Here is a 19,926-nt window from a genome sequence, read left to right as displayed (position 1 = left end):
TCACCTTTCTAGTCAGAGTACTGGAGCAGTAGAATGCCCCAGCAGCCTGCCAGAGGGTCCTGCTGAGGACAGACCCCTAAAGAGAATCTAATGCTATCACAAGAGTATCAGGCCATGAATAATATCAGTGGCCTTCCTTCAGCCCCACACACACAGAGTTTTTTGAAACTGACAGGTTTATTACAATGATTTAGCAAAATCTTTAGTTTGTTAGCTACTGCTATACAGACTCTTTTTCGTAAGTAACAGCACAATTTTGCATATAGCAGCTTCAAAATAAACCAAATAAAAGGCTGAGATTGATACCTGCTTATTTAGCCTCAATAGATCTGCCCACAATGAGAAAATTATTTTTAACAACTGTTTTCTAAAAGCATAAAAATATTATCGTCGCATACCATGTTACTGCATTAGCACCAATTAAAAAAAGACTACTGTAACTTATTTTAGGGTTTCATATCTAATAAAGTGAATCCACATTTGTTGAGAATTAAATTGAGTAGACATCAATTATATGAAACATCTTTGTTGTCTTGTTTTACAGCTTTTACCTGAGTAGATTTATCTTTCATACATGAAGGGTAGTGTACATGGGGATCACGTGGCCACTGTCCTGTGAGGTAAGGTCCTGTTATTGTGTCCAAAGAAGAAGTTCGCCTTATGGTACCAGAAGTTCTGATTTGCTGGGATTTTGGCCTGTCCACTGTAGAAAACCAGAACAAAATCAACAAAAAAGTCAGGCTAAATTTGACGTGAAATGTTAAAAGCTAGCTATGACACATAACGGCAAGAACATATCAGAAATATGTTTTGTCTAAATGCCAAGCTGAAAAGAATGCCATCACATCAAAGCAAATACGTAAGACAAAAGAGAAAAACAAATAGAAAAGGGAAAATTTAACAGTTACAAAAACCCCAATGCTTCAGGTATTCATATCTGCAAAGAGCTGGGCTACTTATGCTATGTATTTTCATCAGCAAAAAACATCAAGCAAATTTAAATACAGTGATGATGCAACTCAGGAAAGTCAGACATGCAGAAATAGAAAATACAGCATAGCACTTTTGAAGTCAGCTTGCTTAGCCTTCTAAATACTAAAATACAAATCATGGCATAAATTGTGGTTGTTAAGACACATATCCACTTTATTCTCTTTTCCATATTATTTCATAATTTAAATCAATTTCATATTATTTACAAGATCCCACTGCAGGCCTTAGCAAGCTGAGAGTGCGACTCCAGCCAGAGCACCTGCCTTGTCTGCTTTCATTCATCATTGTGCCTGCAGTCCTTAACTCCTCCCTGTACTTCTCTCACCATACACCCAGATCATGGAACACTTTTTCTTGCATTTCATTTGGAGAGAAAAGTGCAGGGTGATTCACGAGATTGATGTGGGAAAGAAGCGTTTTATGGCATGCTCTCTGGATTGACTGTGCTTTGTTCTTTAGGCAAAATTACTTCATATACTCATTTTCTACACTTCACATTAGCCAACCTAAGCCCTACACGGCAGCTACTGTCTGTTTCGCTCATCCCTACTAAAAGCAATTCACAAGTGAGATAACTTCCAAGTTAGTCACGTGCTATGCACTGATCTGACCCACCTAAAGCCTACTCACTGCTCAGAATGTGAGAGCAGACTTGCTGGTAGACTTCTGAGTCCAAACATGGCCACTGGCCTCCACAAGTATTTTCTATTTGTGTATCACCTAGAACTGATGGATCTCTAAAGGCAGAGTCCATCATCAATGTGATTTATAGCATTCAGCACAATTAGGCTATAGCTTGCACTAATATAGTATGGTTATAGTATGATATATGAAGACAATAATGATAAAACAGACCATTTTAGACAAATATAGACCTGCTGAAACACTGCATTAGCTACCCATTTTAGGTGAAGAGTCTTAAATAATGCTGTGAATTGGACATGACATAATATATCATGCTGCCTTTCATACTATAATTATTTTCACTGCCATATCTATAAATCAAATCCCTACTACTTCAAACAGATCCATCCTTATAGGATTCCAATTGTGACGAATCTGCATTTTAAGAAAGATCCTTGAACTATTAAAAGTAAAGAAGTCTGAAATCCAAAACAGAGCTGACAAATTTTAAAAATTAAACTAGTGTTTACATTTGCATTGAAACACAAGTGTACCTCATGGGTAAATGGCTACAAAGAATTCCTCCAACCTGCCCTGTCATGCTATGGCACTATGCTACTCTCTCAACCCAAGTTTTGGAAGTTCCTCAAAAAAACACCTTTTAAAACAAGTCAGAAGCAATGCTCAAGACAATGTTTGAAGATGATGAAGAAATGACTAATCCCAAGAAAACACAAGCCCAAATTACACAACAAAATATATACAACCAGACAATTAGCTAAAGTTTGTAACTTGTTCTACACCCAGGGGAAAGGCAACAGAAATCCCAACATTAGTAACTAAAATGATACCATTAAAACTGAAGAGAAACGAAAACCACCAAAAATTACTAGTTCTGTTTTTCTACAGGCATCTTGGAAGTGGACTGCAAGACACTGTCAAGCCTTAAAGCTGAGAGAAGAAAAAGTTCAAGACGTGGTTTCCAAATCACATTCATCAATGTTTCTCTGAATTCCAGGAAACAAACAACTTCTCAACTACATAAACCAATTCAAGTTAACACTAATTTAATCCCTATTTCACCACTGTGCTCCTTCCATCTCTTTTGAGATGGATTTAATGCCATCCCTATTCCATCATACCTGCGCTCCTTCCATCTCCTTTGAGATGGCATGCACAGATGTATGAATCCACTTGGCAAAATAATTCACTGAATTAAACATAATGAAAACTAAAGTGCAACCCCATAAAGTCATAAACAGAGGGTTTTCCCCATTATGGCAGAATTGTCACAACATAAGGGGCAAAAACCACCAGGAGTGCTAGAACAGTAGCAGCCCTGTGGCCTGTTCAATAACAGTTTTGGCTCCTCACCTTTTATGATGCATTATTAGATCATAAAAAATGAAGGAGAAGGGCTCTATAAGCACGACATTTGAAGGAACTTCTGCAAATTAGCATTTGACAAAGTGTCGTGTTCAGTAATGTACTCAAACATGATGGGATGCCCTGGAGAGCATCACTGGACTGGACCCCAACAGTGGCAAATCAGATCAGTTTAAGTAGTTTTCTAAATATCAGAACTGCTCTCAGGGTTTATTTCTTGCTTTTCTCACTTCATCATATGTCTGGATTCCCACTACTCTAGGGAGCTACTATATAATACTTCTTCCCAAATTTTCATTATCAATGAGATATTGATGCTACTATCATGAATATCCTTCCCCAGCCCAAATCACTTCCGCTGGCTGGAAACCTCATGCTCCAGTTTTCTCTGAGAATCAAAATACCTGAAGTGCTTCAACAGCTCCTGAAGATAGCTGTCGGACTTCAGCATTCAGAAAGGCTTCAACAATATTAAGAAATCTGTAAAATTATAGACTGGTTTTATCCAAGTTTCAGACTAAAACTCATCTGACACTATCCTATGCGAGTATGAATGGATTTTACTGCAGTGCTAAATCAAAGGATTCTGTTGTCTTAGTCAGTGACAAGCGAGACATCTCATATGAAACTAAGCTCTACCTCCAGAATAATCAAACTTAAAATCACAGCATATAAGCAGTGTAACATTACCTGAGGAAGTTATCTAGAAATTAGAAAAGCAAGGCATATGCTTGCAGCAAGGCAAGACACCTCATGACCATCGAGGTTGGCTTGGTTGAGCATGATGATAATAATGCCCAGGTTGTGGGTTTGATCCCTGTATTGGCTGCTCTCTTAAGAGTGGGACTCAATGATCCTTTTGAGTCCCTTCCAACTCAGAATATCCTGTGATTTTATGTGTTATTTAAAATGTGCCACAAGTTTTAATGGCATGTATTTAGGACAAATTGCTACACCATTCTAGTTACAAATGTTACACAAAATGTCACAAAGGTCCACCTGAATACTACAGCTGGCAAAATTCGGCATGATCGTACCTCCCAGCAGGAATCAACTAAAATAACCTGCATGAAATCACAATTCTGCATGCTGCATTGAGAGCAAAGAGAATTCTAGTTATACCACCTAGACTGACTGAAAAAGGGGTTTTTTCCTGACAGTTTTTTCTCTGACAGCAAGAGCCTAACACAACAGCTCTTTTGAAAGGGACATGGGGCTGAAATAAAACCATCTGCTGCAGCTCTAAAATGAAGAGCTTGCCTTCCCATCTAGGATAGAAGCAGCTAACCTGCACATAATCTGAAAGCCATGTTCACAGTCCATTTTTAGATTAAATAGCTTTGTGCCACAAGTGCAATGAGGAAAATCACCTGCAACAGAACAGCAAGACTGACAGCTAGCACTGGTAACACTGAAAAAACTGGTTTAGCTCAATCCACCAGAGCTCATCTGTCAACATCATCTCTTCCCATGTTTCTTTCAACAGCTAGCAAATCCAGTTAAAATTTGGGCAGAACTTTTCCATTCACATACTTGCATAGATATAACTGATTTTGAAGGACTTAAATTATCTTAAGAATGTCAGACAGCACCAACTCCTCTCAAACTAACTGAAAAACATGAAATAAAAATAAAATTCATTGTTCTCCAAAACTAGGAGTTTTAATGTTGTCACCTCATTATTGATGTCAGCTAATCATGACACTGTCCTGTCAAAATGTTAGACAACATTCTTGATTTCTTTTCTCTACAGTTCTTCTTAAACTAGTAACTCGAAACACCATGAAATATCAGTACTAAATTCCACAATAAATTTCTATGATATGTCATTTCTTTCTAGTTTAGTTGCTAGCACCCTGCACAACCTTTTGGTCACAAGCTACCAGTGAAATGAGTCCCAAGCTTAGGACTCATCCATTCCTAAAGAATTTCAGATTTTATCTAGGAAATAAATACCAACTCCAAAAGCATTTTCTCCAAAAATACTCTTGGGAAGACTCTCTCTGATGGATATCCTAGTCTGCTTAAGGCTATTTTCAAGAGCCACAAAGTCAGAGTTCAAGCAGTCTGGCCCAAAGGATATTCAGAGACTGCATATACCACCATAAAATAGCATCAAATATTTCTAGGACATTCCTACCAGATATGACAGCAAATATACAACAATCTACTAACCCAATGAGATGCAGAAATGTCTGTGTGAATGCTTCTTAAATAATGAATTATGTGGGAATGTTTAGGATCAAGAACTAGAAATGGAAAGCTGAATATGAAGGAATGGTGGCCCACAGTGACCCGTAAGAATGATGACCTGACATCACTTGGGTCACATTTCCCACAGCAGCTACTGATGACTGTCCTCCACCTACTTAAAAGTCCTCTCTCCTGTTACACCTTGTAAAAGCATGAAAAAGGGATACCTTTTCTCTTGCTTACTTTGGACAGTGACTGCCTGAGTACCAAAAAAGCAGACTTCTGGATTCAAGAGGACTCCGTCTCTGAAGAGTCTGGTCAAGGGAAGTATTTCTTCATTTTTTGTTCGCTTTTTAAGCAAGTATATAATGACACTGTACTGATACCTGAATGTTATCTGATTAGTCTTTCCTGCTCTGATTATGCAGGTAGACAGCCAAACTGGTGCGCGTTTAATTTGCAGAACTTGTCTCTATGACTTTGCCAGGAAAAAGACTGAATAATGGGGATTTAGAGGCCAATCTAAAAAAATATTTCAATCTTCATTCTCAAGAAGGCTTTTCTCTTGTAATTGGAGCCAAAATCTCTCATGAAAAAGATTAACAAGGGATTTGGGGTCCCCTGAAGTTTTACTCCAGAGAAGCAAAGAGATCTATTGGCTCAAAAGACATTTCCCAGTTGCCAGTGACTGACAGACTTGTTTCTGACCCAATCTGTTAACTGGCTGCATGACTGCATTAATAGTTCAGAAAGGTGCAGAGCAACAAAGAGCATGCTGTTCGCCGTGTACTGCTCATACAAAATAACAAAAAATAGGATTTTAAGTAGGATCTTAAAAAAACCCACAGCACCCTTTTATGTAATTGAAAAGAAAAACCGTGAAATTACCGCACTTTTCCTTCATAATTTCAAATTAAATAGCCTAATCTCTTTAATAGCTTAAAACAAAACAAAATACTAGTGTTTTCAAACATTTAAAAGGCAGTACAGTGTTTTGCTACCAAAATGATAATTCTACGAGAATATAAGAAGAGACAGTCTTAAAATTACTTTCTGATACATCTCTAAAGTACTTTACATTCAGCTCCCTAAAATGTGTTTTCACTATGTGCACCACACTGGTTTTGGTTGGGTTGTATCAACTTCAGAAATTATTCCCCGTTTCTATCTTTAGACATCAAGAGAGAGAATGACTGAAAATGAAGAGGGATGACATTCTGAAGTTACTATTCTAAAGAGAGACACAATCCACTCTAATTTCCTCTCACTATCCTAATTGAAGGGGCAAAAAAAAAGTCAGCACAGAGCAGCACCATAATCTAACCAAGGCTTCAACAACCAAAACGGAAAAAGCAGAAAGCAGGCTACTTCTTGAGAGCAAAGATCTTTTCAGAGGTCCAGGTCCATGCGCTTTCTACATCCAGAATTCCTCAGGGAGGAAAAAGAAAAAACAAAAAAGGGGGAGCCAGTCTTCCACACAGACCATTTTAGAGCCTGGCACTCAGGGCAGATTTGGTTTTGACAAATGTTTGACAACGTTTATGAGAGTTCAGACTGAACTGCAAGAAGCAGAAGTCTATCAAGACAGGACATCAGCTATACTGGGAAAACAACATAAAACCAAACCAGCTTGTTCCATCAAAGGAAAACGGTACACACACTGTCCCACAGTAAGGGATTTAGGAATCAACTATATTGAGTTATCTTTTATACCTATGACTAAGTCATCTAGAAAGGGAAGAGATCTTCTGCTTACTCACCGAATCCAACCCATAGGTTAAGGCATTTCCTTCCATAACAGAGGTTTCATGCACAACTCCCAAGGACATACAGCTCTGCTCACCTAACCACACAGGAAGGCACAGTGGCAAGGCTAGTATGGATACCAGAGGAAGTTGAACACATGGATGAATTTTAGGCGTATTTCACTGGATCTACAGTTGGCTGAAAGTCCTAGTTGCCTATTCATATCTCTGCAAGGTCTCTGCCTCATATCCCTTATTCCCCTCAACCACAGGTCAAGTAAAATGTGACTATGAATATCTTTCAGAAGTCAGATTTTGTTCACAGCAAAACTCCCCTGTTTAAAATCAACATTATCCTTAGAGATCAAACACAGAAAGAACGCTCTAATCTCCAAAAGAAAAGTAAACAAACCATATGGCAGAAAGTTTCAGCCTGCTAAAACTAAACTATTCTGCTAACGAGGATTACTGCTGGCATGTATAGGACCTGAAGGATTTAATGTCACAAAAGCCTGCTTTGTTCAGCATATGTAACCTACACACTTGCACTCTTCTAGCAGGATGACAAGGAGGTAAAAAACCCCAAATTCCAGGTTTTTATGTATTTCATGCTTTTAGGATATTTTTTTTTTGTAAAAGTATTACTTCAAATTTAAATAATACACAAATACCTAAACTTAGTATCATTTAATAATTTAGAAGTATCTAAAAAGTGTTTGTACTAGAAAGTTAAGACAAATTTGATTTGAGCTCAGCAGCTAAGTACTTGGGAAAAAGCACTGAAACAACCATCCACTAACTGCTGGGTACTTCAGCAGATACAGTGAATTTCCCTCCTTTTAGTTCATTAATTTAGATCTGCTGAATCATCTAGTCTATGTATCCAATATTGGGAACCAAACTGGAAACCAAGAACAGCACTAAAGCTTGGGGTGTTATTTTTTCTCCCAGCATATTAATAATTAAAATACTGAAGGTCATTATAAACACACAGAGTTGATTCAGTAATTGAAGAACACTTTTTTCAAATAACTTAATTATTTGAATGGATTTTTTTGTTGTTGTTATAAGATGTGTATAAGATATAGAAAGTGAAGGTTTTATAAACCTTTAATTCTTCTTTCCATCAAAATGCAGCTGGACATAATAATGAGTAAAACAAATCAGAAGGCACAACTCACCATTTTCATAATCAAAATACACAAAGAGCTATAATCAATGCACAGAAGCTATACAATGCCATCATAATGATCACCAATTATTAGAGATAGAAAGCATTCTCCTAGCTAGAGCAAATTATACTAAACAAGAACAATAAATTTTTCTGGGAAAAAAAAATTGAAACATAGAAATGAAAAACCAGATTAAAATTGATTGCCTAAATGAAAGTGCTCAACTTTGATGATTAAATAAATTATTTTTTTATTATCAGTTAAGACATAGAAACAAAGGCCTAGAAACAACTTCCTAAATTTGGAGCCCACTTCGCAGCTATCACAGACACAACACATAATCACTTCAAAACAGAGTAAAGTCCATCTTACAGTAGGTATTTTTCCTCACAATTCCTACTGGAAAAATCACCCAGGAACTTTTTTTGTCCTGATGGTTTCAAGTCTTCTTACAGTTTAATATATAAATATTTACACTCTCAAACCAATCCACCCACTCATTCCCTGCCTTGCTCACCTGGATTCTGATAAAGCAACTGTATTTTAATTCACATTTCCTCTAGCATCACACAGTTAAACTCCTAACCTGTGAGTCCTTCTCTGAGTCAGCTCCAGTTTGACTTTACCGTACTTGAACTGGGGAGCACCAAAAGGGTGTGCAGTACCCCATTTAATGCCTCAGCAGCCCCTGTGTGGCTGACTGCTCTTCATGTAAGACCAGACCTGTGCCCACAAGTTCTTTAGTTACTTCATGTTGACAGTTTAGAGATCTCGCCATCATCCAACTCCACCCTACAGAATTTTCAAATTAGATGCTCTTCCTTTGAGGAAAAGATACTCTCATCAAGTACAACCCCACATATGTTAACTTCCACTTTTTACTTTTAAATCTAGATTTTAAACTTATTACTTCAATTCCCATGGTTCTTAAACTCTTTTTGCATAATCTTCCTGTGTGCTAATTAAACCTCTCAATATTCATCAATGGTTTCATCACCCTAATTTCAAAATTTGCCTAAACAGATAAGATCTACTTCCCATCTAGGAGAGCGGTTTTCTCATCAAAACAACCTGGTTAGCATGACACCACTTGGAAAGCTCATTTTGCACTATAACATCTCTTCCTGGTTTCCACCATTCCTTCAAAATTCTTCAAAAGTTTCACCAATAGTTCTCTGTACTCTAGAACTGCACACAACATGTTTTAAACATCAGCATTGACGATGATGTACCTGCTATACTCAGGAGGTATCTATTCTCAAATGATGTCACTCCTACTAACAAGTCTGCCTCAGATCTGAAGGCATCAACTTCGGAGTAGGCTTTTCTAGAATCCTGCAACGGAGACCTCTAAATTGACTTTACTGAAATATGCAACCTGTATTTATCACAGTCTTGGTAATTCCTAATTCCAAATTATCCTCGTCCCTTGCAATTTCAGGTTTTTTTCATCTTTCTGGGTTGAAAATCACCATCCTTATGGAAAGTGATTTCTTAAGACTTTTTTCTGGTGAATGCAAAGTATTGAATAAGTATCTGTGTTATTTCCTCTGAGACTATAGCTACTACTCCTTGGAGCTGACTTTGAAACCATACATGTTAGCCAATCAGTTTCAGATCTTTTTTCTTCATAACAAATGGTTACAACTTTTTCCTCATTTTTCAATCTCCATGTTTCTATTATCTGTCTTGAAGCATACAAAGTCCAAGTCTGTTCATGTTTTAACAATTCTCAGCTAAGGTTCACGTTTTGATTGGTAACATGACATTCTTTCCTCAGTCCTTCCTGCTGTTTCCTGCAGGCTCTCTGATTATTCCAAGCAGCCTTTTCAAGGTGTGTCCATGCAAGCAGATCACATCCTTGAACTTTTCTGACATCTGAAAGACTCCAATAGTATTAACATTTTTTATTAAAACAGATTGTCTTTGTATTCAAGGCAGAGAAACCCTGTTTAGTCAAATTTTCAAGCTACTTTACTTCAAATTCACAAATTTTAAACAAACCTCTATATAGGACTTTTTTTGCTGTATATGCATGCAAATTTGCATGACTAAACAAAGGCTAGATCTAACATTTACTTTATGTGCAGCACCTGCACACCCATTTTTTCTGCTTCTCCCAAATTTTGAGTTGTTACAGTTGGTAATTCCTACCTTCAATGTGGCCAGTCTAAGTTTCTGCTATAAACCTTGCAGTCAAAAGATTTCCCTGCATCCTTTATATTAAAGGCTATACACACTTCTAAACAAAATCATGAGTCTCCAACCATCTAAATAGCCTAGTTCCCTCTTGGGAAGAAATTAAGGTAGATTTATATAACAGTTTTACAAAATATTTTAAATAATATATGAACTGCACACTTTGCTAAACAAATTATTTTGAAACCATGACCCTCTCTTTCTACAGCAACACCCGAAGTTTATATGGATCTTCCATGTGGACAATATCCTACATTTGAGTATGTGTCTCCAGTCTCTTCCTTGTATGGATATTTCTCAAGCACACATTACTTTTAAACATACATGAGTTAATTACTTTTTTGCCCATGAGAAATTTTTCTCTTCCAGATTAGGCCTTTTCCCTGTTCCCTTTGAAAAGAACAGCAAGTATTTCAAATGTATTTTATGGTTTCTTAGTAGGTGAAGAAAACATCGCAAAGATGATTATTCCAGGCAGGGTATCAGGTACAACAAAGGAGCCACTCACAGTGAAATAGCAGAGGAATTGGAGTATGAGAGAAAGGAAGTGTGGTATTCCACTATCAATTGCCACAATTAAGCAAACACAGCTATCAGTTAAGAATGAAGATTTTAAGACCTTGAACAGAAACTTGCTTCTGTGAAGACAGCTTCTCCTTTAACCTGGCAGCTTCCCAGCTACTATGTAAACCTAAGTCTCATTCTGCATTCTTCAGCAGTTAGTTGGTATTTTTAGAGTCGCACTGGTCAAAGTCTGTTCTGGGACACTCAGTGTAAATCTGGGTTTAACTTTCAGTGAGCAGCTCAAATCTTCATTGCTTTAAAAAGCAGAAAGTTAAGATATCAAATGTAACAAAGATTTAGAATAATATATGCTGAATATGGAGGTGTAACATCTAGTTCAGAGTCAATGCTGCAAAGCCACTTGGTTTTCATAATGTACTTTCCAGGGCTCTAGACTCCAGAAAGAACAACTAGCTGACACTCAGCACTGAATTTGACTCCATATGTGACCCTCACCAAACCTTCCCAGAGCACAGACAGCACCACTCTGACACCTACTATACACCACCATCTTCTAGTCCTACTGGGCTAGGGAGCTCTGCCATGGTTTGCAAAAGGAGTGGTACTGAGATCGTGTTAAATACCTGCAGAAATTTATAGCTCTTGTAAAGCTGGTTCCTACATGCTGTCTCTGTAGCCTGAGTTATGGGAACACTGTGCAAAATTTTCAAGATTTATCCAGCAACACTTCTGCTCCCAGCATGGGTACAGCACTTCATCTAAGAAAAGCAATTGCATTGTTAACCCTGAGAACTATATGCTCACAAACCTGGGATTTTATACCTGCATTTAGGTAATCTGCTCCCCAATAGCCAACTTCTGACTGCATGACATAATTTGAAGTGGGGTTTGTATTTACAGGGTAATTTCCACAGACTGCAATTAATTGAATTAGCTAGTAATTGAACATTGAATAGCCAAAACTTGTTTCCTGGTAAGAACACATTATTTCTGAATGATACCTTGGTTTCCAAATGCTGACAAATGTCAAACAATTATTAGAGTTTTGAAATTTTTTTGGTACTGCAGCCTAAGGACTGACATTAAAATCTTTGGGTTTTTTTCCTAACCACGAAGACTTTTAAAAAATGCAGATACCCAGGTAAACCAGCTAGCCAACCTTTACTAATTATTTCTTTCAGAACTCCAGAATAGGCACTACACACCAAAACACCTGAGATTAAAAGGCACATAATATAAGCATACCCACATTGCCATACATATAATTGTCTCACGACTAAGTAAATACTGTTACAGAAAACATTTCTAAAAAACAGATTAATACTTATAACAAATAATTTAGCTACAGAAATTAGTTTCAAATTCAAGTATGAATGCCCGTGATCTTGCCATGACCTGATAGAAATAAGTGTTAACTCCTGAAATTCAGAAGCACATTTGCAATACTGCTTAATGCCTGGTGGCAAGAGCACAGGAAAGAAGGCTGAAGGTAGCCTTCTTCAAACAGGCAACTTGTACTGTTCAAGGAAAGAGACATTTAAATTATTATTCTTGTTTAGATTATCCCACAGCAGACTGAGAAGAAAATATTCTAGAGAGGATACTACATTATTCAAAAATCATGACTACTATCTACTGCTCTTACGAGCAAAATACGAGACACTTTCTTCCTAAAGAGGAAACAATGCATAGTTTGTGGAAAACTAGTTTCAAGTTGTGCAAAACAAATGGCATATAAGAACTAATGCTGTTATCACTCATTTGTATTTGAGAATATCCACTGCAAACAGCTATTTCTCAACACCAGCAACAGTGGAAGTCAAGTCCTTAGAAATACCAATGTCTGCGGCATCATTTATCACTGGGACATATGCAACACTCAATAAGGAGATCTAACCATACAGTACCTTGCACTAAGGTTTAAAAACTCAAGCCCGTAACATTTTATGACCTACTGGGAAGTATATACAATCTGCAAAGCAACAAGATCAAAAATACGGAAAACTAATTAAGAAATCTACTATTACAAAAAATTAAAACCTCTCATCACAACCATCTTCACTGACCTAACACCAACTGTTTAGGTTAATCTCCCATTTACAATTTTTTTGTGCAGAAAACTGCTTGAGTGTAGACACTCACACCTTCTGGGTGTTTTTTCTCCCTGTCAGGGAAAACTAATCTAACAGGGTGAATAATTTGGCAAGAATCAGCAGCAGCAGCAGCTAGGAAGTGCATATACTAAAGGAGGAGAAGTGAAATGAAGACATCCAGGGCAGAGACATTATTATTGTATTACAATGCAAAACATTATTATTATCATCATCATCATTGTATTACAAGGCCTGAGACAGCAGGCTGAGAGGGCACACCCCAACACAACCATCCTTGGCCTGGCTGTGTTTCCTTCCAAGCCAGACTTCCAGGAGCTACATGCCTTCCTCTGTCCTACTAACAGGAGACATTGTCTGAACAGTTATCACCAGACAATCCAAGGGGGCCATGTAACAGAACAGCTCTGGTTCTAAGCCCAGACTCACACAGCTGGGAAGAATTCCTGAGAGTGCATGTTTTTCAGTTTCAACCATGGATGAGGGCTCCCATGGATAGGATCACAGCTTCAGAAAGGTAAGAACCAGAGCCCGACTCACCGTTCCAAAGGGTTGCTATTACACACTGTGTCATGATACTGTGTCATGGTACCTGTGTGGTATTGCTCACTGCAGAAGTCTCTGATCCCTTTCAGGACTATTTCTACACTTTAGCATTTAATCTCCAAAACTAGTTGTATAGTAATGTATAGTTGTATAGTAATGTGTATAGTGATGAGCTTCAGAGTCAAATCAGATGGGGAAAAAAAATAAAGCACAACTGAAGGACTATCTAATTTTGGGGAAGTGAATACACATTCAAAATCATTACTCAGAATTAGATTATTAAGTACAAACACCCATTTTCCTTCACCCTGATCTCCAATGCTCTTCATTTTGCAATTACCCAAATATTAAAAATGGTGACACAAAGGAAAAGGGCATAATTTCAGGCTGACAAGTTGCTGTGATGTATCCCTTCTAATGATGAGATGTAAATAACATTTTACTTGCCTGAAAATGCCTTAAGCCATTGTTTAAGCACTACAGATTTACATGGGAGACCGCTAGACTGAAAGACTAACATAAACATGTATTTAAATACTAACACTAAAGCAAGATGATGATCATTAACAGTTAAATTCTCAAGAAAAATTTTCCAGTTATGTATGTTTAATACAGGGTAATTTTTTTCATCAATAAAAGATACTTATTTAAAAATGCTAGTTGATGTTTAAACTCTACTATTTTAACAACTTCACAAGAATATATGTGAAATCCATGAAGAACTACCTATTTTGTCAAGTGCTGGCAACACTGTTCTCTACTGAAGTAACTGTCTCCTGATTTAAACACGAACTTTCATTTTTCACTGGAGGTTAAAAAAATTATTTTCTTCTTCAGATTAAGATAATTAATTAACTGGTATTAAAATGTATTTCATATAGTCACTTAAACTGAAACACTCAGGAGTATATATTCTATTTCCAATCCGTTTTGCATTGTTACAACTACTGCTTTCAAGTCAAGACTTAACTAAAACTTCAGAATTACTGCATCAGTTATTTTTATTATTTTTTTCATAATGATACAGAGTAGCAACACACAACCCATTTTAAAAATAACCAGCTTTCTATTGTGAATTTTTGCAATATAGCAGTCTAGACCTGGTGAACACTGCCCTTTTTATAAGATTCTAAGATACACTCATTGATCTACCCTCCCTGCATTTTTAAATACATTTTAAGAACCTCCATTCACCCCACCACCATGGGAATGAAAACAACAAAACACAGGAACCATGAATTTCAGAAACCAAATTTCAGTATTTGTTACTATTTTACTATACACAGAGGTTGGCAAGTAACTTCACTTTGGCTGTATGTAACGCACTAATACTTGCTTATGTCCAAAGAATAAGAATTAAAGGTCAAGTAGTGATTTAAAACAGGTAAAATCATATACTTCTTAAGCTGTTTTTTTTCCATGCAATAGGGAGCTTCTGTCTTCAAAGCTAAAGCCTTGCTACAATATTATTCAAGTTGAACAAAGAAAATACCTTCCTATTTTTCCTTCCTGTAGTTTAACACCTGAAAGAAGCTCAATTAATTTGTTTCATAAAGCATTATTCATTAAAGACATCTAATACACCATTCTTATTTACAGTCATGTTAAAACATGTAACTAAAAAGGCTCTGAGCTCAGGACAACTGGAACAAATTTAGCCAGGGTCTTTTATGTCATCATATTATATTCCAATGAAAGCTATTTTGGGAAGAGAGAGGGACAAAGCTGGAGCAAAACTGTTTTGACCATACAATTATGGGAATACTGCTATTATTAAGGGATCAGGAAATAGGAAGCATCACAAAAATTACTTCCTTACCTACATTTGCTAGAAATAAAAGAAAGATCCTCTTGATCTCTGGTATAAATGCTTATGATGCCAAAATATTGGATGGTTTGAATCCAGGATATTAAAATAGTTCTACCTTTTGAAGTACAAATTTTGGGTGGTTTTTTAATATTGATATCCCTTACAAGTCTAGAGGTCAACAGTACTTCTTGTTTTACTCCACTCCTCATTCCACTAGCCTAAAGTAGATATATGCACTTCTTACACTAAACTGGGTTATGCAGTTGTTTTGCATCTTTTGCAACTTCTTTCTCTCACTTACACTGGCAAATCTTCAGGAGTTATTTTGGGAAGTAAAAGGCACTGGGAACCTTTAACAGCCAAATTGATTACAGTATTTTTCATGTGTCCTTAAAACTAATGTTCGTCTTTAAAATTTGGAAATGGAATAGAAAAAAGTTTGTACTATAAAATGTCTAAGTGAAAGTTAGAAAAATATAGGAGCATAATATTACAGTACCACCAGGGTTAACACTGAACAAATCAAAGTATTTGGTGAGAGCAGTGTTGAGTTTGAATCACAGAGAAGTCACACCCTCCTTTATACAAAATATTAATATATCACGAAAAAAAGAAACTAAACAGGAAACACATTCTCATATTTATACAAGCTACTTTACATAACAGCAGAAACTTCTGATTTTATCCAGGTAAGGCAAGGAAGAAAACAACTTGCTTTTTTCTTTAAAAGATGTGTCCACAGGCAAGTAGCAAGTTTTATCTGACATGTCCAAGGGTTTGGCTTTTCTGGATTATTACCGGAATATCCTTTGTCATAAACCACATAGATTCAGATTCTGTTGACATTACTTTTATGCACTCAGAGATCTAACAGATATATTCCCTCTAAGAAAACCACGTGTTGTTGTATTCAGACGCTTTTTCCACTGCCAGCTCTCCAAAACATGAACACACACTATAAAAAATATCTACTAGTAAGGAATGAACACATTTCAAGAAAGAGGAAAGGTGTAGACTTGCACACTGCAGATTATCCTATGATATCAGGTTTTACCCCTCTTTTTCCAGCACCTTAAAAATATACATTTAACAGTCACAATTTCTCGCCCATTCAGTAACAGTACTAATCAAATACTGCTGGTATTGATGGTTTCCTAACAACTAAAAATTCTCAAATTTGCTTAAAAGAAAATATCGTATTATTCAAAGTTTCAGTCCTAAAAACACAGGGTGCTGCTACAGAACAAAAACCTTTACAGTGTACTAGAAAGAAGGGGTAGAAAACATGATGATGGGAGAAAAAACAGACCATGCTGCTTTCATTCATGTAGTAATGATGTCAGTGCCTGCAATGGTAGTTGCTCTGACCTGTAGAGGCTCAAAGCTGGAGTGTTTTCACAGAAATCTCTTTCATTAAAGAACCTCTAGCAATTCACTAAAATCCACACAAAATGGCTTAGTAGGATAGCCAGTTCAAGGCATCTATACCAAAAAAGGCTGAAAGGAGGCAGGGAAGGGACAGGTGTCTTAAGAGAATAACATCTATCCATCGGAATCATAAGCAGCTCCAGAACAAGCATATTCGTGAAACAATCCAAGTCAGACTGCAGAGCCAAAGACAAACACATCTCCTGCACTGGTGAGAAAAACAACAGGATTAAACCTAGAGCCTAAGCTCACATTTTACAGCAGTGGGAGGGAAATGGCTTTGAAAAACTGACAAAAAAACTTAATCAAGCCACTTCCCCAAGACCTGCATACTGATAACAACTATAAATAGCTGGAGTAGCATTGTTTAACAAGCCACAGCAAAATGGTCCATGTCTGAAAATGGAACATTTAAATTTTTTCAAGTCCTCCATTATTACTGCAATAGTGCCCCAGTTCATCAATCAATTTTCTATATACTATTATCACTATATAGACTACAAACATGTTTTTAGTGTCCACCTGTCACGTACTAAAATGCTGAGAACAAGCAGGGAAACAAAGACAAAATACTGCCCCATGGCATGGACCTATATTCCAAATTGTGTAAAAACAGCTCAAGTTTTGGGGGGGGGGGGGGGGGGTGGGTGTACAAACCAAGGGGAGGTTTGGTAACCTTTTTTCATTTGCAAGACTGAAGAAATAGAGTATCTTATTACTCTCACCCACTAGAAAATGGTGCCTGTATTTCTGTAAAATAAAGCTGTTGACGTGTGCAATTGTGGTCATTATTAGGGCGATCACGTTGTTTTCATTCATTCATTCAGGATTTGCTAAAGGATGTCAGCTTCTGCAGCAGCAGCTGGCTTGACCTGGAGGAGGGGGAACGAATTCTTTGCAGTGCATACAGATTACAGGGTGCATTTCTCGATGGACCGTTTATGATTTTATACACTGCACTCATTAAACCAAATCAAGCTCTGTGTGCTGCTGACGCAGTTCACCAGGAGGCAAGCTCAAACAAGTTTAATGACAGAAAAGTCATTCACTACTAATTTATAGTCTGATTTATCAAGACTAAAATAGCCCATAGATGAAGAAGACTGAAACCACTCTCCAAAATTAAAATTTCCCCTCCAACAAAAAATGCATACACATTAATGAAGTATTTCACAGCTCTGCAGTATTTTTATGGTTCGCAGGTAACTGTCCATATTCCTCCCTCTTCAATACACCTTAAGCGTAGACTCTATACACTGCACCACTACAATGTTTTCCTCCGGGTTACCATAATTAAGTAATTTACTGCTCTTCATCAGCACCATCACTACTCATACACACAGATATTTTGGTTTTTCCTAGCTTCTCATTAGCATTTTCCAAAGGTTTAAGAGGGAAAAGGGAAATCTACATTTAGTGCTCCACACAGTCAGAAAAATACTGTCTTTAAAATTTTAAATAAAGCTTGAATGAATCAAAACCACAGAAGCTCAGTTCCATTTTCAAGCATGCCAAACCCTCTGCAGAAATAGAGTGTCTTCTTGAAAAACACATTACAATGTCTGGTCAGATTATAACACGATCAATTAGGTCATCTGCATAAGCAGATGCATAGGGCAAATTAACTTCATTTGTAACTGGCAGTGACATTTTGCTCATTTGTAAAATGCTGCCCCTGACCTAGGACAATTCTGATGACAGATCTGCCCAAGTTGCAAATACTACAGACAGCAAGGGTTTACTACAAATAAAAACTAAAGAGGAAAGAAGGTAAAATTCCAGTGCTACAACACATGCTGACACTCAACACAGACCACAATCTGCCACAGAAATCACAAACAGTGAGACCTATGGAAGAGACAGAAAAAGCAAGTGGTATTGAACCACGGAAAGCATTCCCAGAAAGAGATGATGTGCGATACCTGATAGCTACAGCAGGACAACATAAAAAGTGCATTTAGTCCAATTCATTCAACTGCTCGAATGATGGGGGAAGGCAGAAAGGAGTGGGGGAGGTAAGATGGCCACTGCCACTTTAACACATTCAATAATTTAACAGACAACCTGACACAGGTTAAGTTGGACTTTCTGGGAATCAATTTTACATTTTAAACTTTACAGGCCTATTTTGGCTACAGTGAGGGCTGCTTAGTAGCAGGTTTTGGTTGGCAGAGTTTTTTACAGTCTCAAGGATTCAGTACTAAATATCACAAGGAGACAGACTTGTTTTCAAGCACCTCAATACGGGAATTTCCTTGTTTTGGAGCCTGAGCTTGGAAACATCACATCTTTTTAACCTACGATCTTACAAAAATGCAAGTCTCTTAAGAAACCGAGCTCTGCAGAAAGGAAGAGCATTTGAGGCTTGGTTTTAACACACACTTCAGAACTGGGTTGTGACACCCCAGATATGAATCTAAATCATTATCACCCCTACTAGATAGTTACAGCTGGAGACAGGGAAGCGGGTTAATTTTAGGCTCCCTTCCCTATTACACACCTCCGCTGCCAGAGCCCGAGCGCAGTGCTAGAAGCGGCAAGAGCACCGCCGCCGGAGCCCCCGACTGCTTCTCCCCCGGGGAGGGGAGCCGCCGGCGGCCCCTGGGCTCGACCCCGCTCCGCTCCTCCCGAGGCCGGCGCGGGGGTGTTTTTCCCAAGCAGGATTCTCACCTTGCCCGAGAAGGAGGATGACATTTCAGGGGTCGCCTCCCCCCATCCCGCTGGAGGGTAGCAGAACCAAGAGCTTTCCCCCCCACCCTTTCCTGGCAGGGCAAACCTGGGCACGACACCTGCCCGGGGGGGGGGGTATTTAGGGCTCACTCTCGCCCCCCGACCCGCTCCATAAGGCTCCGGCGGGGCTCCTCCCGTCGGTCCCGGAGTCCCCCCGTGTCCCACCCCAGCTGGCCCGGGGAAGAGGCAGGGCGCAGTCCGACAGCGGAAAACAGAACCCAGGGTGCCCGGAGGCTGGGCGGCCCCAGCCCGGCCAGCACCCCCGTGGGGCAGGGAAGCGAGATGGGCTTTCTCCCGGTGCTTTACCTCTGTACACCGGGGAGCTGGGGCTCCGTCTCTCAGGTGAGCTGCTCCTCCTGCTGCCGCCGCTCTCCGGCGACCGCCGCTGCCTGCCCTTCACCCTGCCCGGCTCCGCTCCGCCGCTGCCCGCCGCCAGCGGCGGCGTCGCGCTGGGCGGCGGTGGG

General features: G+C 38.4%; 1 protein-coding gene across 2 annotated transcripts in view; it reads right to left on the bottom strand.

The window, feature by feature from the left end:
- GLCCI1 (glucocorticoid induced 1) overlaps nucleotides 1-19,898 on the bottom strand; it is a 51,620-nt gene extending 31,722 nt beyond the window's left edge. For both annotated transcript variants that reach the window (XM_015618687.3, XM_015618688.3), the window contains exons 1-2: nucleotides 19,769-19,898; nucleotides 552-703 (exon numbers count right to left, since the gene is read on the bottom strand). In XM_015618687.3, the coding sequence (XP_015474173.1) occupies nucleotides 552-572 (21 nt within the window). In that variant the 5' untranslated portion in view covers nucleotides 573-703; nucleotides 19,769-19,898. The remainder of the gene's footprint in view (nucleotides 1-551; nucleotides 704-19,768) is intronic.
- Nucleotides 19,899-19,926: the final 28 nt, after the last annotated feature.

Source organism: Parus major, chromosome 2 (genome assembly GCF_001522545.3).
Source record: "Parus major isolate Abel chromosome 2, Parus_major1.1, whole genome shotgun sequence".
Lineage (NCBI taxonomy): Eukaryota > Metazoa > Chordata > Aves > Passeriformes > Paridae > Parus > Parus major.
Note: the sequence above shows the minus strand (reverse complement) of the source record. Positions and strands in the feature narration are given on the sequence as shown.